We start from the raw sequence: 17,579 nt of genomic DNA on the forward strand, positions 1-17,579 counted from the left end.
GAAATCAAGCTAAACCACTGAACTGCCCACTGTTTTAACATGTGCTCAAACCTGTAGCTTAGAAGGGATCTGAAAACATTATTACTTTCCAGGTTTGTTTTTTCTTGCTGTATTTGTCTTTTTTTTTTTTTTTTTTTTTTTTTTTTTTGTGCTGCCTCATGCTGGCTGGTACAGAAGAACTCAACTTTGATGAGTTTATGGTGCCTTGCAAGCCACTCAATCCATCTTTTCAACTGGTGGGTACAGAAAAACTAAAAAAGGCATGTCTAAACATGAGAATCTTGAATGCTTATGTCAAGTGGTTCTGGATTCTGTGACTTCATTTATCCCATTTCACGTTAATACCAAACTTATTCAGAAAAGACAGTCATGGGATCAGCTTAAAAATGGTAGGAGCATGTTACCTCTTTCTACCTTTCCCTTTGCTAGCTGAATGCTACTCTTAAGTTTTACTAGAGATCTCTACTCCTACTCCACTAACAACATCTCCCTTGTTTAGCATCAGCCAACGTTAGTATCACTGAAGTAGGTACATCTGCATGGTTCAGTATAATTTAGTACAAAGTCAAAGCTTTGGTCCCGAAAGCAGGATACTGGTGATGCTCATGTGGGACTGCACTCTTTCTAAACAGAGTTTATTTATTTGGATAGGGCATTGATTTGGCTATAGTGGTAGAGACTTTTTGCTTTTTAAAATGTTCTTTTCAGGCACTGGTTGCATAATTGTTACATTGAAATCTCAGAGAAAGCTTTTTCTAGTAGATTGAACTGTGGACCAGAATTTAATAAATGTGGCTCCTCTGGTTGGTGATCTGTTTGATGACAGCAAACAAATCATTTTATCACCCTGCGCTTGATGCTTACCTGGATAAGCCTGTTCATATGCACTGAAGATAGATATTTTTACACACCAGAGCCAAAAGTAAAAGTGTTTCACTAGAATATGAAATGGCTTAGTCTCATGTGACATTTATCTTCACACATCAGAAGTGCAACCAGTGCGGAGTTACACAGATCTTTGTTCATGAAGATAAATGTCAAATGTTATCTATCTACATTCTCATATGGTGTCTATCACCATGGTATCTGAATGCCTTCCAAAGCAATAATATACACAAATTAGACCTAAACCAGTCAGCAAATAATCATCATAAAGATGTTGCTGACAATTTTCTGGCAGTGGCTGTTTGGATGGAATCTTTCCTGTTTCCTTTCATTCCATAACAGACAGTGAGAGCTAAGCTTGTTTAACTATTGGGAGGGGAAGGCGGGGGGATTAAAAAAGATAATTTGGACAGTATGACGGAATACTGAATTCATAATAAATTCTTTCTTTCACCTTCCTTCTAGTTTCCGTGTCTGCCCAGGAGGCTAAAGACAAGTTCTCTCTTCTAAAGGCAGTCGTGGAGTAAGCACTGCCAACAAGGCCAGGTGTAATTTAAAAATATTTATGCATTGTCAGTTCTGGAATTAATCTTCCTTAATTGAATTGACACGAGCTCATGTCTGCAGGTAATGTAAACTGTCAAGCACTCTGCCAGTGACAGCATGTTGGTCAGGGTGGTGAAGTTAATGAGAGATCTAAATTATGATGGAATATCTCAGTGTTGGCTTTGGAGCTTGGTGTTTATAAATGCATTAGTAACATCACATTAACTACAGCCTACAGACTCTGGAGTTCAGAAGGGCTAATTATTTGTTTGCAGTTTTTGAAAGAACTGGGGATGAGATATTTGTACGTCAGAAACTTTTTAATAGTGTATTTGTTGCAGTGAAATTTCTTTCCCTTGAAATGCAGGTAATGGATTTTTAAAGTGTAATATATTTAATTTGATAATCAATGTTTTTATACTCTGGAGTTACTGTTTTAAAATACACATATCAAAGCATTTATCAACACTGTCTAGGAGGGTCTCACCTATTTCTGCCGGCAGCTAGATCAAGCCTGCTGTTACCTATTAGCAGAACACTTAGCATAGTCTAATAATGATGCTTTCCTTTCCTTCCCTTCATGACAAAATGGAATTACTGTTATCTTTCTAAAATCCAGAGAACACAGGGAGGATATTGTGTGTAACAGAAATCATAGGTAATGTTTTTGTCAAAGGAACAAAATTAGTAGATGAGCCTTTGCTTGCCATAAATTTTTCATGAGGATTTCCCAGGATCTTCAGCTTAGTGGAACATCATGAGCTCTGCATGGCATGCTCAAGGGTGAGGCTGTAGCCTTTTTACTGAGGGGAGGTAGGAGCTGATGAATCCGCAGTCTGAATGGTCTGTCCTCCAAGATGAGTACCTGCTTACATGCCTTAGTAAGCACGAAGTATTCCACTGTTTTCTGTGCCAGCAGATCTGTTTTGCAATGGGAAATGCATTGTACATGAAGAGGATATAGAGTCTGTCTTGCTGTAACTGTGTCAAAGAGCATCACATTTGTGAGAAGCTTGGTGTGGTATGATCTTTCCTCTTTAACTGTCAGAATGAGTGATGTCAATTTTGGGAAAAAAAGATTTTTGAGAGAGAGTCCTTTGATGGACCTGTTGGAGTGGGCCCAGAGGAGGCCACAGAAATGGTCAAAGGGCTGTAGCACGTCTCCTGTGAGGAATGGCTGAGAGAGTTGGGCTTGCTCAGCGTGAAGAAGAGAAGGCTCTGGGGAGATCTTAGAGCAGCCTTCCATTACCTAAAGATGGGGCTTATGAGAAAGATGGGGAAAGACTTTTTAGCAGGGCATGTTATGATAGGACAAGGGATAATGGTTTTAAACTGAAAAAGGGGCTATGTAGACTGGTATAAGGAAGAATTTTTTTACAATTAGGGTGGTGAAACACCAGAACAGGTTGCCAAGAAAGTTCTGGGTGCCCCATCCCTGGAAATACTAAAGGTCAGGTTGGACAAGGCTCTGAGCAACCTGATCTAGTTGAAGATATCCCTGCTCATTGTACAGTAATTGGACTAGATGACCTTTAGAATTCTCTTCTAACCCAAACTGCTCTATGAGAGCAGTTTGCAGAAGTAGTCATGTTCACTGAATAATGCTATTCTCACCAGATCACTGCTTTCCAGTGTTGCTTTTGTTTCTTCAGGATCACAGATCATTAGTGTTTTCCTAATATATCTTGTTACTAGCATCACAAAGCATGAAAATTCTGTAAAGCCACATTATTACAAGGCAGTGGCTTCTGTGGCATAATTCAATATATTGCTAATTTGTGTCTCCTGATTCCTTCCCTATTACTCATTCACTTGCTTATTGAATGCAGGCAAAGATGAAAGACATTTACAAATAGCGCATATGAAAAATGCTGACCTGATGAGACTACAGTTCACTAAGATCTCTGGAGCTGGTGTCTTCATGTTAGCTCTTGGCTTTCACATCAGAGTTCATTCAATGGAGTTGCGTCTGCCAGCTATTTCTATATGGGGTTTCACCATTGTCTTACGACTGGAGTAGTACAGGGCGTGTTAGAGTAGACCAGTCCATGATATTCTGACTAGTGTTTCATCTCATTCTCATAAAGTCTAGGCGTTTCTGGTTAAAATTACAGTAACTTGTGTAATCCTTGGGAATGTTAGTGTGGGTCAGACTTTTTATATACGTACCATTGAAAATGTGAAGCCCTGCCTTAATCTTGGACATACTCATGAACAATGAAAAATAATTAAAAAAATAAGAATAAAGGACTAGGGCTAAATTAGTAGCTAATTCACCTGGCCTTGCCTCTGTGAAGTAATAGAAACAGTTTCTACCTTATGCAAGGCTTGGAGTAGCTCATTTGTTTGGAGCCACCAGTAGAAAGATTATTTCTGATTCAGATAAACAGGCTAAAATGTAATTACTTCTTTATGCATAAAAAAGAAAACAAAAGTTCATTGAGCTTGAAATTTCAGTTGAGTTGTGAATTTGTTAATCTTTTGCCGATATAGTGTTCTGTTACAGTCTGGCCCATCTTCCTGAGAGCTTGTAAAAGCTCCAGAACTGCACCGGGCTTGTAGATTCCTCTGCCAGTCTAGGTGTAGCTCCTGCTACCACAGGCAATTCTGAAAGCTTTCTGCAGCTTTTCATTGAAGCCTCTATTCATGGTAAAACCAACAAACATGCTATTTTTTTCTTTACCCCTTTTTAATTTCTTTCCCACCAAATCTTCAGAGCAATTCATGTTTTGTCATTGCATTCAGATAAAAAAAATTAAAATACCGGAGGTGAAATTTTGTATTTCTAGTTTCCAAACTGGAAACTCCGCTTTTAAACCAGTAGTAACATGCAGCTGGGGATATGTATAATACAGCTGAAGTTTTATGGAGCAGGTGGCCACATGCTGAACAATTGCTGTGGGAAGGTGTTTCAGAGATGCATCAGTGTATGCTTGGGCAAGGTAAGACTGACTTGGAGGCTGGCTGAATTCTTGAAGACATTTTCCCATGTGCCCCAAAAGGGACAAAGAGCAGATCAGTCATTAGAGCTGATTCTAATAGCAGAACCCTCCCACGATTTGGCAAGCTGGTCTGGCTTCTGCTGTGCAAGATGGATTTGGGGTTCCAACCCATTTTCATTCCTCCTTATTGCTCTGAGTGCACAAGTTTGCTTTCTGGGTCTTTTGCTAGTTGGGAGCAGGGAGGAACTGTCCTTTTCATTGCTTTGGGGGATTTCCATTCAATTTTCCTTTAATTTGCTCCTCCCTGTTAATCTGGTAAGAGAAGCTTAGAATGTTAAGTGAACAGATAATTCTTGGTTCATGTATACGAGCAAGAAGAATTCACATTTGCATGAAAATAGCTATTTTCAGGTTAGACCTTTACATTTGGAAAGCTCTTTTCAGGTCTATATTTCCCTCAATTGTTATGTGTTTTATTTAATGTGAATGGTGGATGTTTGGGGAGGGACAGAGGTTTGTTTGACTATTCAGATTCATTGGCAGGGTTTAAGTTGGCACAGCATGGATCAGAGCAAGATGAGCGGAGACATCTTATTTCTAATTAAAAGCATGCACTTGTACTTGTGCAACTGAAATAAAAGTAAATCCTTTCTCAGGGTTGATTGCTTCTACCTGTCTACTTTTTCTTTGTGTTAAACTCATGGCGCATTGGGACCATCCCACTTTGCTTCAGAGTTTTTAAAGGCAAGAAAGAAAACCAAAAACCGACATAAGTCAGTAACAGTAGCCCCTGTATGGCAACACCAGATGAAGATCTTACCAAGTCTTCTGGCTCCTTTCTTTCTTGCATAAATACTTGTCCCAGTCTTTTTTTTTTTTTTTTCTTTCTTAATATTCCACCAGTAGCAGTTATATAGTGCATATACAGTGCAGGCTTGTGCATGAGGGCAGACGGATTTCATAGTAGAATGTGTGTATTTTGGGCTACACCTAATGTAGGCAGGATTAGCTTTAAAAGTTTAATTGGCTGTCTCCTACTCTGAAATGGGAACTTTTTAGCTTTGAAAAAAGCCCACTGAAATCGATCTCCTCTGCCAGGCCAGGTTGTGTCAGAGGTCCAGAGCAGGAGCTCATCACTGGAGTCCCAGAGGTGCCGAGGCCTCAAGTAGCCTTTGGAGGCCAGTGTGTGTTTCTGGTACCTGAGAATTAACGGCATAAGGCAGAAGTGAAGGCACTAATTAACTGTGCTATCAGTTCTCAGACAGACAGCTATCTGCACAAAACATTTGTTAACTGTGTTAACTAAAACAAAGGCTTTGTGTATCTGGGAGTAAAAGCAGAGCAGATTGATATACAAGATAATTCTGCAAAGTTTATCCCCCTGAAATCAGGGAAAGCAGTGTTAAGAAATCTGGAATTTTGCTGCAAGAGCTTGACGCTTTTCTCCAAGATAGTGATGTCTAACGTTTTGCTACTAATGAGAGCTGTCATTGTTTTAGTATATGCTAGTATTTGTCTTTTACATTTAGAGTAAGTGTTGGGCTTCTTAAAGGATTCTTTTTCTCAGCTGATAAGTTGTTATGTTTGCAATGTCCATCCTCATTTTTGGTACATATGTGCTTTGGCAGCCAACTACTTTTTTGTTACTTTTATTTTTATTTTGGTTTATTTTTATTTTACCTATTGTATTTGTCCTGCTATGGCAAATAATTTCTTCTGAAGATCATTCCTGTGCATTTGATGTATTCTTATCTCCCAGAATCTGCCCACAGTCATGAAACAGAGCCGTGGGCCAAAGGAACTTGCAGACGATTCAGTTTGAGAATATTTTGTTTGATGACTACATCAGCTTAAGATATTCTTCTCAAGGCCATAGCCTTGAATAGGAATAAAAACCTGAAGTTACTAATGCCACCCATGCCAATGGGTTGTGAAGCCATGGCCCTATTCAAATGGTGACTCTGACGCTGGCCCGAGATTTTTGTGGTATTTTATCTGATAACTTGAGCAGCATGGAGTATGTATGTAAGGCTAGAAAACTTGGGAATTCTGCAAGGAAGGGCCTTTCTTATACCTTGTGAGTGTATAATCCTGCTCCCAGTTGCACAGAGCTATATGTGAGTGGAATAATTTTGGGGATTCCTGACAGTGAGCATGAGATGCAGTGAAGTATAAGTGCATGGTCAGACTCAACAGACATAATGTGTATTTCCAGTTTCTTTTCTGCATATGACTTTTTAAAGAATTTTCTAGTTTTTCTTCTTTAGAGAACTGTCTGTCTAATTCAGGTCCCTGTCTGTATATATGACAGCCTGGCAATATAAATGACGCACACAGCTCTGAGCAACAGAAAGTACTGTGTAAAAAAACCCCATTTACTACCCAAGGTAGCATTGACAGAAGATACAGTACTGAATGCTGCCATCTCACTCTTTGATACTGCTTTCAAGTTGCTAAATTGGTACTTTGCATCCAGTGGCATAGACTGGAAATCCTAATTAGGCAACAGCATTGAAGTCACTGGGGACTAGATCTGGACTTTGTATATAGTAGGCAGGTCTGAACAGGGCTTACAGCTGTGCTTTCCAAATGCACTTAGAAGCAATGGGCTTTGATGTGACTGTTTTTTCCCTTGATTATTAATTATATCTTGTTCATTTCTATATGTGGGATGTGTTTACGATAGGAATAAAACAGAAGTACTGGAAGGACTTTGTGAACACATGAGACTTGGGATGTCATCTTGTGGTGGTTCAAAGAAATGCAAGAACAGCTTGTAGGTGATGAGTTCCGTGCCTCTTTATTTTATGCTGAACTGGATTAGGTGCAAATCTTTTCCTCTTGATGATTCTTTTTTGTACAATCTGAGTAGTTGTAGATTGCCAGTAGCTGTTAAACCCGCTTACAGACCATTCCAGTAGTCAAGATTTGGGGTGACTGCAGCAAGCAATGGATAGGAAGTCACAGGCTGCTTGGATACCAGAGTATAATAAAGTGCATCTGTTGTTCTTTGAACCTACATAATGTCAGAGACAGAGGGCCCCTTACATACTACTGGTAATAAAGACATACGTCTGTTATTTAGCCATTTTTTGTTAGAAGCACTTGGTGTTTAGCTTTAGCCTTTCCCTGGCTGTTTCAGTTGGTTGCATCTCAGGTTTGAATGACATGCAGGTACAGAGGAGGTAACCTCATCAAACATTATCTTTTCCCAGACAGAGAAGTAATTTTAGACCCACATGATCTTGCCTGTGAAGCACAGATCCTGCATACTGGGCACTTAGTGACAGGAGAGCAGCTGACCTGGCCCTACCAGCTCACAGGCCAAAATATTTGTCACCTTATCAGTTTAGGTAAAGCAGACTCATAGGAGGAGGAATTCCTGGGGTTAAGTGATTTCCCGTTATAAGGAAGAGTGACATGCGGTACATCTACATTCTGCCCTTTTTTCTGTGTCCTCAAATGGTGTTTGCCTCAGTTGCTGGCAACTGGAGCAGTAAAAAGCTGTCCTGGCCAAAGTGAACATCTCAGTAGTCAGTGCAGAGTGAGAGCAGCATAAAGTTTTCCCCTATGCAGGACTAAATTTTTGCTAACTGTTGAACTAGGCAGAAAGCTATTATATGCTGGAGTCATGCACAGCAGCTACACCAGGGATTACAGATTTGACTAGCATTGTACGTAAATATTAGTGATCACATCTTCTTTCTTTTGAACATGTGTTTTCTTTTGTCTGTTACTGGAGCAGCCTGGGAGACAGAGTGGCTGCTCAGACTTTTCAGTTATGTTTTTAATAATATTGCCTAATTGTAGTGAAACTATCAAGCCTATACATGCTTGGACAAAAAAGCATCTGGAAGAGAGTGAACCCAACTCAGAAGGGCAGTGCCTGCCACTCTTCAAATGCTAGGCGAACAGGCTTGCTCAGATCTCTACTCCATTTCACAATTGTTTTCTGTGGAATGCTCTTTCAAGTTAAATGCTTTCTAATTACAGCCCTAAAAGTAACACACTTTCTTGTCTTATAATGAAAATAAGGCTGCTGTGATTTTTACCGGCTGTCAGATTTATGGCATTGATTGAGACAGATTTTAATAGTGGATGATCAAACATTAGCTCATGCAAATTGCCAGTGATTTCTGGAGTGCTATTTCATCATTAGTGAAGGGACAATCCATCTGGATGGTGATTAGTTCCAGCTCTGAGCTCTCGTTCATAGGTCAAGATGCTTGAGAGTTTCTTAACAACCAAAAAACAAGGGCGTTATCTTTTTTGACAGGATGACTGCTGCTTGCTCCCCTCCAGCGAATGGGACTTGCCACTCTGGAAATTATTTCATGTAATACCAGTACTCTACTTGTTCAACAGAGTTAAGTCAGTATAATTTACTTATTCTGCCTGACAAGTGCTTATTTTGCAGTTCTGTGTTACAAGAAAGAATTACATGAGCCACAAAATACAATGCCAGAGATTTTTCAAGACCAATTCTTGCAGTCACTTTTGTAATCTTTTTAAAGACAGCTGAAGTCTTTAGAGAGTCAGGAGTGTGACAACCATACAAAATGCTGATTTCAGGTTCTGCTGCAGATTTCCTACATTTCAAACTCCAAAGGATATTCAGAGAGAGACTTCTGCTTTGTCCTGCCATAAAAGTGAGGTGGAATCCCAGAGTATAACCTGATTTTCAATGCAGATTATATTTTACTGTGCCTAGGGAGAGAAGACTGAGGCTAAATGAAACACTTTCGATGTGCAGATCAGATTTCAAATGAGGGTTGAATCTGGGTTGTGTATCCTCTTATGTATGTTTTGATTCAAGGTCATCTCCAAATACAAGCAGTATAGTGAAATTATTCAACAAATTTAATTAAGACAAAATTTGTTAGAACTTTGTGCAGAAGTACTCCTTGTTTTTTACTGTAAAGATAACAGTAAAATACCTTCAACTCCATGTTTGTGGCCTTACATCCTCTGATACACACTTTACAATATTTAATGCATCGTAGTTTTGCAATAGATAAAGAAAACTGGAAACTTGCATATTACTTGTAGATAAGTTTATTTAAACATTTGTAAATCATAAGTAGACATAAGTAAACAGTATCATTTATTTCTATGTGCATGCAGTTGTTGTCAAGATACATATATAGAGTTATCAAGTCTACAGTGCAGTAAGTAAAAATTTTAAGCAGCATGATGATGAAAACTTTTCTAGAAACAATATCTGACCCTTCTTTCATTGCACTATGAGGTTTCTTTGGTATACATAGTTTGGTATACATAGTTATAAGTAGTGCTTGTTTTTCATTAAGTTAAAAAGCAGCATTTCAAAGTGTGCCTAGTAGAAAGGAATTCTCAAAAGGAAGCATCCATTAAAAAAAATAGCAATAGCAGGCAGTCTCCTGAGTGATTTTTATGAAAAATCTAGTTTAAAAGCAAGGAAGTCAGAACTTTACCATGTGTAGATACTACTGAAGTAAAAAAAAAGTACATGAAACATGAGGGAGTTTATCTTTTGTTTTTTAAGGACACCTCTCATGACCTCTTGAACCTTGGCTAACCTTGGTTAAATTCTTACTTATCTATTTTACAGTTCCAAATACTAGCAGATGAAAAGGATGAAGAGCCTTGCTGAATTTGGTCCATGGCCTGAGGCAAAACCTCATTATTATTTAAAAAGATGAAGTAAAAAACTCTTCTTTAAATTGGTTTCACAATCTTCATTGACAAATAGTTCTGTTGGGGAGCAGGGAAGAAACAATAGAGGTAAAAAGATGTACACAAAATATTGCAGTGTATTTTCAGCGACATTTAAGATACTAAAATAGATCAGAATATATTCAAGGTATGGTAAATTCAGTTAAAAGACAGTAAAAATGAGTCAGATATTTCAGATTAAAGTAGCGTGAAATCCAGACTTTAGACCGATTTCTAGTTGTGTAGGATATTAACAAGTCTAAAGCACTTGTTTGCTCCATCTTTAGTTCATCTTTTGGTTAGTTTTAACATAAATTTAAATTGTTTCTCAATAAAAATCAGTTGAAATTGCTTATAGCTATAAGGATACAATCCCTGCCTCCCTGCTAAAACTGAGTTGATTGATAGAATCTTGTCTGAGCAAGGAGAGTGTCCTGTTGATGACTCAGATATAAGCTAGCTTCATGCTACAGCTGAAGAACAGAAACATGGAAAAATTCTTACCGGCAATGAGTACAGGAGTACTGCTACGAACAAGAGTAAAATCAGCAAGATGATAAGGCCCAGAAAAAGCCATTTAAACCTGCGCCACACAATAAATTTCATTGTCTTGCAGGGATTTGTAAACCAAAGGAAGGAAGTGTCTGGTCGGCTGTGTTTTGAAATAAACAAATATTACTCATACTATAAAAACAATAAATACTTATGCATGAAGGTATAGCACATGGAAACAGTCTGGTTTGGAGTTCGAAGAAAACATGGATAGTTTTGTAATGTAAGACAGCAGCTTTGGTAAACGTGTACAATTAATACTGAAACCATCTTGCATTTTATCTTATGCTTGCAGAAGGAAACAAGTCTGGCTTTTATAAATGAAGTTTGACAAAAGGTAATTGATGTCTAATAGATCCTTTACTGCATGCAGATTTTTGTTAAGAACATCACAGTAGCTAGATATTATATATTTCTCAAACTAGTGGGAGAGTATCTTACTTTGGTAGATCTAGTTTGGGGTTCATGTTGGGTTCATCTCTTCCTTTACCAGCTGGCCTTTCCTCGGCTTCTTTTTCATTGACAACTTCCAGTGTCATTTCAACTTTACCCTTCAGAAAACATATGGCATGAGACATACATCTTATTGAAGCAGCACTATTAGCACTTGTTTGGTATTTATACAGCAGAGTTTGGGATTAGCTCATTGTGGTCATCTGTGTGTTTTCCATTTCCTTCTCAAAATATACTTATTTCTGCACTGTGACAACGTCATAATGCAGTATCAGAAAATGACAAATAGAAAAAAAAAAAAGAATCACAGTACATAAAATCATTCTGCTAATTCATATTGTCATAGGCAATACATTGTTTTTTTTTCCAGTATAGCAAAACAAAATCAATTCTTCTCTTCTTTCAAGAACAACCCAAGGATTGCCTCTTTTCCAAATGACTAAGCATCTCATTATTTATATTGCTGTGGCTGACAGATGTTTCTGAATATTTTTTCTCATTTATTAAGTTCCAGTAATAAAGTTTAAAGGAAAAAGCATCATAAAGAAGCAGACACACCTCAAAGGCTTAATATTCTAGCAAGTGATAAATACACACTTACATTCTTCATAGAACAGATTAAAATGCTTTAGGTCTTCTAACTGTCCTCATCAACATGAAGCTAGTCAGAGTTCTCAGAATATAAATTATATTTGCTGTGTACAAAAATCATAGAATTACAGAGTAGTTAGGGTTGGAAAGGACCTTAAGATGCTTTGCAATGAAACTTTTTTTTCCTGGAGTGTTTAATACATTTAGGTTGTCTCACGTTTCCCTAAGCAACAACGTGATGAATTCGTTCACACACAAACTCTATAGGCTGCTTTGGTGAGATAACATGACTCAACCTGATACCAGAGTCCTTCGAATTAAATGGAATTAAAACCAAAATAAATAAGCTTAAGTATTGAACTCATACTTTAAAACAAACAAACAAATCGCTGATGAAGCAGAATTCCTAAACTTGTGCATGGAATGTTTTCTTTACTCCTCCTCCGTCTATCCCCTGACAGCTAATAGCTACGCAGGGGAGTCTTTACAGTCTTTCTTTGTACTTTGAAAAGCAAGGTAAGTACATTTTAAGTAATTTTTAAAGAAAGAGGTAATATCATACCGCTAAAACACGGGAGCCATCCTTTTCAACATAACATGGCCACCATCCTTTCATGGATTTCTGTTCAAAGAGAGAGGCGATCCTGGGAGCCTTCTGAGAACTGTCTGCCTTGTATTCTGGAATCATGTCTATATTGCACTTCTCTGGAACTTTTGCTGGAATGATTGTTTTATGTAAATCAAGTTCCACAAAGCCTAGGAGATGGATAAAAAAAAATAAACACTGCATAACAAAACCAACTATACAGCAGAGTGGTTCAACATCAACCTTTCCTATCTCCAAACATGTCATACAGGAAAAAGCAATCAACATACACATTACGTTCTTGTTTGTCTGATGATGTTGTGAAATAGAGAAGTGGGACACATAAGGATGTTTTTATGACCATCTTGCTAGTGTTCAAAGTGCTGGTGGAGCTAAATTGGAATTAGCAAGCTCTTGTCCCCCTTTTTTAATGCAAGATCATTTGATTTTTAATAGAGGTGTTTTTTTTTTTCCCCCCACACATCTAAACAGTAGATATTCAAATACAGCAAGGTTATACTAATGTAATTTGTGATGGTCAAATGCATGATTTAGCTGACTTTAACAAGTGTTATGAATTAATAAGTTGTTTTCAGATTTCAAGGCCTATATGGTTTGCATTTAGGCTAAGGACTTTGGAGCAAAGAATCTTCTGCAGAGCAATATCTCTGCAAAAACGTATTAATAATGGTGTGAAGTAGAATTAACAATGGCATGAAGTAGATTGCTTAACCTAAATTACAGCCTTATATAAATACTCTTACTTAAAATTCAAGTATTCTTGTTTTAAGTAATTCTACTTAAAGAAAGAAGCAAAGTAATTTTCATGCACATTATAATTTCATGGTCTTTGTGACAGAGTTTACCTGAATGAGAATATCTTGGTACTATCTGTAAGTATGCCTTTACTGAGAGAATATTCATGCATTCATTCATGATCACAAGTAACCCTCCACCACAAGAGAAAAGAGGAGTGTATTTGAATGCTCAGTGGCTCATTTTGTAAACACAATCCTTACGCGACAATTGAAAATGACTTTGAGACAATATTTTTTTCTTTGAATTCTTACCCAAATAGTCATCCAAGGAGAACTTGTCATTATCCCATATCTGAATGATCAGTTTGGGTGGGATTCTGAACTCTGTCTTGTCAAGACTCCAAAAATGTTCCTAAGATTTTTTAAAAAAAAAAAAAAAGACCAAACCAAGCACGTTTTTAAAATTGCTTACAAAAATTCAAAGCTGTGGTCTGTTAGTACTTATGAATTTTGGGGTTGGCGAATGTATTAAGGATCTAATCTTGCTGTTGGTAAGAGAAGACTGCTGCTTGTTGCCCATTTGGTGTTCCTGGCTCAAGGGCAAAATTGAATCTGTTTGCAATAGCAGTTTGAGAAAGGTATGCAGATCTGAGCCAAAGCACCTCTTTCAATATATAGGTACAAAATTACCAAACTAACTACAATTTGTATTCTAACTATTGAAATCTTTAGAAATACTTACCCTTTTAGAAACTACACAGAGTTGTTCAGCTGGGAGATAGTCAAAAGGAAAAACAAATCTCCAGTTAAAGTTCCCTTCACCATCCAATGATCGGTAGTGAACATCAGTTTTCTGCTTATTTTCCTCATTTCCAGGCATCCATCTACAAATACAGAGAGAGGCGTCTGCTGGTTGCATGGAGCTATGTCGATGGTTGTTTGTACTGTAAACATGTCATTAAGTGGTTCAAATAAGCCATAAGAGCTGTCTGCAGAGGGCTAGAGTGTCTTTCACACCTTTTCTCAGTTTGGTTCCACTTTGGCACTGTAAATGGGAACATCTGAACTGAATTTCTGATCTGCCAGTACTGTGTCAGTGCTGAGTTGTTGGCAGACTTTTTTACTCCTTTGTAAGGAGGAATTAGATTAATAGTCTAGTAGTATATTTCCCTGATTTCTATTGATTTTTTACATTAAGACTAGGAAATGTAAAAGGTAAGAATTCAGGTTATACAGCGCCAAAGCTAACTTCCCTGTCTTTTCATTTGCTTCCCATCTCAAGAGATGAACTTCTGGAATCTTCCAGTGCATGCTAACTGGTCTCATGCTTTATCTCATAATACTTATGTACTCCGAGGTTACCACTATTTCAAAGGCTGTAGTGTGCATTGACTTGGCTGAACCAAAGCATCTTTGGAACCCATATTCTAGGGATTCTTAGGACATTCTGAATATCATTCATTTGTAAATTTTCTATGACAGGATGCTCCTACCCCTTCACGTAAATGTCACTCATTTCTTCCCCTGTGATGCTCTTTTCATCCAGAAGGACATCTTTGGTGTTCCAGACAATCACCCGCAAGATATACCTAAGAGAGAAGATATTTGGGGAAAAAAAATTGAATTGCCTTTGTCAGGGCTGTCACATGGTGTGTAGTATATACAGATACTCACTTCTTGGCTTTTCGAGGAGCGATGTTGAAGGGAGGGCCTGGTGGTCCTAAGCTTTTGGGGAAAACATCAACCCACATCTGCAGCTTTCCCTGTAGCAGTGGAGAAGATGGATGAGAGATTGTTCGTCGCATACAGGTTTGTCATGATAATTCTACAGAACTGCTTATTGACATGCAAAGTACTAATTTTAGCCATAGAGCAGACCTCACTTGTTACCAATGTCAGAACTTTGACAGACTTCAGATAGAAGCCCATTCTATAAGCTTTTTCAAGTGAACAATGCCAAGGATTCAGTAGATGGTAGGGATGTTAATTCCTAGTGAAGTCAGTGCAAATTAGGTGCCTAAATAATTCTCATTCTGTAGGTACAAGTTTCTGTTCTCTCAGAGGTAGTATGAAGTACAGTGTCATACATGTGGCTGGTAAGGTTGTTGCTACTGGCCTACCTAGTATAGCTGATTAGTTTCCTTAACTAGACTGAAGTAAGGCAACCAACTGCAGATTTTATATGCTATTTCAAATGCAAGCTCCTTTTTTTTTTTTGCAGGTAAGTTTTCTAGTTGCTGCAGAAACTTTCTTAAACAAACAACTACTGGTGAGTCAGTAAATGCTAGAAAACAAATGTTAGCCTTTGTGCCTTTCTAATAGAGAGGTCCAATGTAAGACTTTATGTTTATCACCTCTGGACTTTGTAGAAAAATGCAAAGTTTGGTCTAATTTGTTGAATGTAGCTAGGAAGCTCTTGAACCAAGCTGTCTGCTTTATTGTTGGTGAGGTACTAAATACATATTCCAGGTTATTTCAGAAATAAATAAGTCTCTCTCAATTTCGACTGTCAGTGTTTAAGGTGTCATTTGGGGGTTTTAATGGCAGAACATTACTGCATTTTGTTATGTTTGTAAACTAACCTGCAATCTTAATCAGTAGCCCTCTTCCACCCAAGTGATACTACTCTGTTGACAACACAATATAAATGTTGAAGTGCTCCATTTCTGTATTCAGGAAACCAGAAGTAAACTGGTTCACAGTACCTGGGAGATGTTGGGCTGGAAGGTGCTATATAAAGTCCTTGTCTCCACATGTTCAGGTACCAAACCCTGGGTTCTGAGGATATGAAGGGCTAGCCGCTCTTCACCTGGTCCAAGATGCTGATGCAAAATTTTGTTAGTTTCTGTAATAAAAGAAGCAGAAAAAGAACGGGGGGGGATAAACCAGAATTTGCATTTGAACTTTTAAAAAAATGTAAAACTAGATATTTAAAATTGAGGAGAAAACTGTGCTCAATGTTAAAAAAAAATAAAATCAAAGGTTTTGTCTAATTTTCCATAATAATTGAAAGGTTTTATATTTGCATCAATATGAATTTAAGACAGAAATATAAAGTAAGTGAACTAGCGTACCAGCTTCCTCCAAAGTATAGTCTCTTCCCCCGTAGTTAATCCTTCTACCATTCTCAGAGAGGACAGGAGGAGCATAGCCTTTAAACCTGGCTACATTTTGCAATAGCTGAGTTGGTTTTAGTTGATCACGCCAGGTATTCACACCTGAACTTTTAGGAAAGCAACAGAAACACATCCTAAAATTATTCACTATTCAGGGCATTTACACATCATGTAAAATGTATTTATTAACCTAAATCAGAAAGGGCAGCCACTGTAACTGCCTACATTGAGGCCAGTTGAGTTTGATACAGTAAGATAATTTTGTACCAGCTCAATTAATTACCTTCCAAGACAGAGCGCTTTTTTTTCACATATCAAAATAATTTACACCAACAAATGCTTTCATATTTATTTCCAGGAGTAGTTCAGAAAATTCTGCTAAATGTGTGTTTTCTGGATAGGAATAACACACATTACCACATAAAATTAAAATGTTTGACATCATGGTTTTCAGTCAAGGCTCTTCTGAAGACTTTGCAGCTTAACTTGAAATTCAGATCACTGAGTGAGCACAGCAAACACCCATGAGAAGCCCTAACATTGTTTTTTTCACCATATAATTAAGATGAAGCAAGCCCAGATTTTTTAAAGAGACTCAGTACTAGGTGTCACAGATAAAGATTTTCAAAAGACAAAAATAACTTACATCCAGTACTGCTGGGGGATGCCACAGTGAGATCCGTAACGAGAAAGGAATCTGTTCTCAAGATCAATTATGGTTTCACCCACTTTTTCATCACGTGTCAATGTGTCATAGTCGTAGACTGAAATTTTCAGATCCTTTTCTTGAGGCAAAAAGCAGCTGAGTTCATACATTCTAAACACAAAAATATCCCGTTAACACCATTGCTCTTCTGAGCAACGTTTTTTATTTTTAAACTAAAAAAATCCCCCAACAACCCAAACAAAGCCCAAACAACCCAAACCCTTACAATAAAATAATCCCTTTTTAGTTTATTTTTAAGCCTTTACAAGATATGAAAGTGATGCTTCAAAAGCTAATAAATCTAGTAGTCATTACCACTCATGCTCCAATTTTTATTTGCACTTATTAATAATTCCATTTGTACTCCTATAGATATTACCACCTTCCTTTCTGCACAAAGTATTACTGAGATGTTTCCAGGGTAGCAGCTTGAATTGGGACTGAGAAAGAAAGCAGTGTGGCTCTGCCAGCTACTCTGTAAAAAGGGTGGATGTTCAATCCATAGTTTCTGTATGATTAGAAAGCTTTATATTTTTTTTTACTACAACACAAACACAGTTGGAGCCTTAAAAAAAATGCTGTTCAAATACTTAGCTTCTATGACTGGAAGAGATTACTCTGTCATCTAGCTGTCAAAACAGACTGTAGAGTTTTCTCAAATTCTCCAAATTTACTTTTTAGATATCCAGCCTCATGGTTTCTACTGCTACTGAGTCCACTACCCCTGAGGTAGAGTATCCCACGGTTAAC

At 37.7% G+C, this 17,579-nt stretch overlaps 1 protein-coding gene across 1 annotated transcript in view; it reads right to left on the reverse strand.

The window, feature by feature from the left end:
* Positions 1-10,070: 10,070 nt before the first annotated feature.
* The window catches only part of MYOF (myoferlin), a gene marked incomplete at both ends in the record, with an annotated part of 72,748 nt that continues 65,239 nt past the window's right edge, over positions 10,071-17,579 (reverse strand). Inside the window, 11 exons of the mRNA XM_080621481.1 lie at positions 10,071-10,106; positions 10,572-10,719; positions 11,061-11,170; positions 12,226-12,419; positions 13,320-13,419; positions 13,750-13,891; positions 14,501-14,596; positions 14,682-14,770; positions 15,713-15,852; positions 16,082-16,230; positions 16,770-16,940. Coding sequence (XP_080477607.1) covers positions 10,071-10,106; positions 10,572-10,719; positions 11,061-11,170; positions 12,226-12,419; positions 13,320-13,419; positions 13,750-13,891; positions 14,501-14,596; positions 14,682-14,770; positions 15,713-15,852; positions 16,082-16,230; positions 16,770-16,940 — 1,375 coding nt within the window. The remainder of the gene's footprint in view (positions 10,107-10,571; positions 10,720-11,060; positions 11,171-12,225; positions 12,420-13,319; positions 13,420-13,749; positions 13,892-14,500; positions 14,597-14,681; positions 14,771-15,712; positions 15,853-16,081; positions 16,231-16,769; positions 16,941-17,579) is intronic.

This window comes from Psittacula echo, assembly GCF_963264785.1.
Source record: "Psittacula echo genome assembly, chromosome: 6".
Lineage (NCBI taxonomy): Eukaryota > Metazoa > Chordata > Aves > Psittaciformes > Psittacidae > Psittacula > Psittacula echo.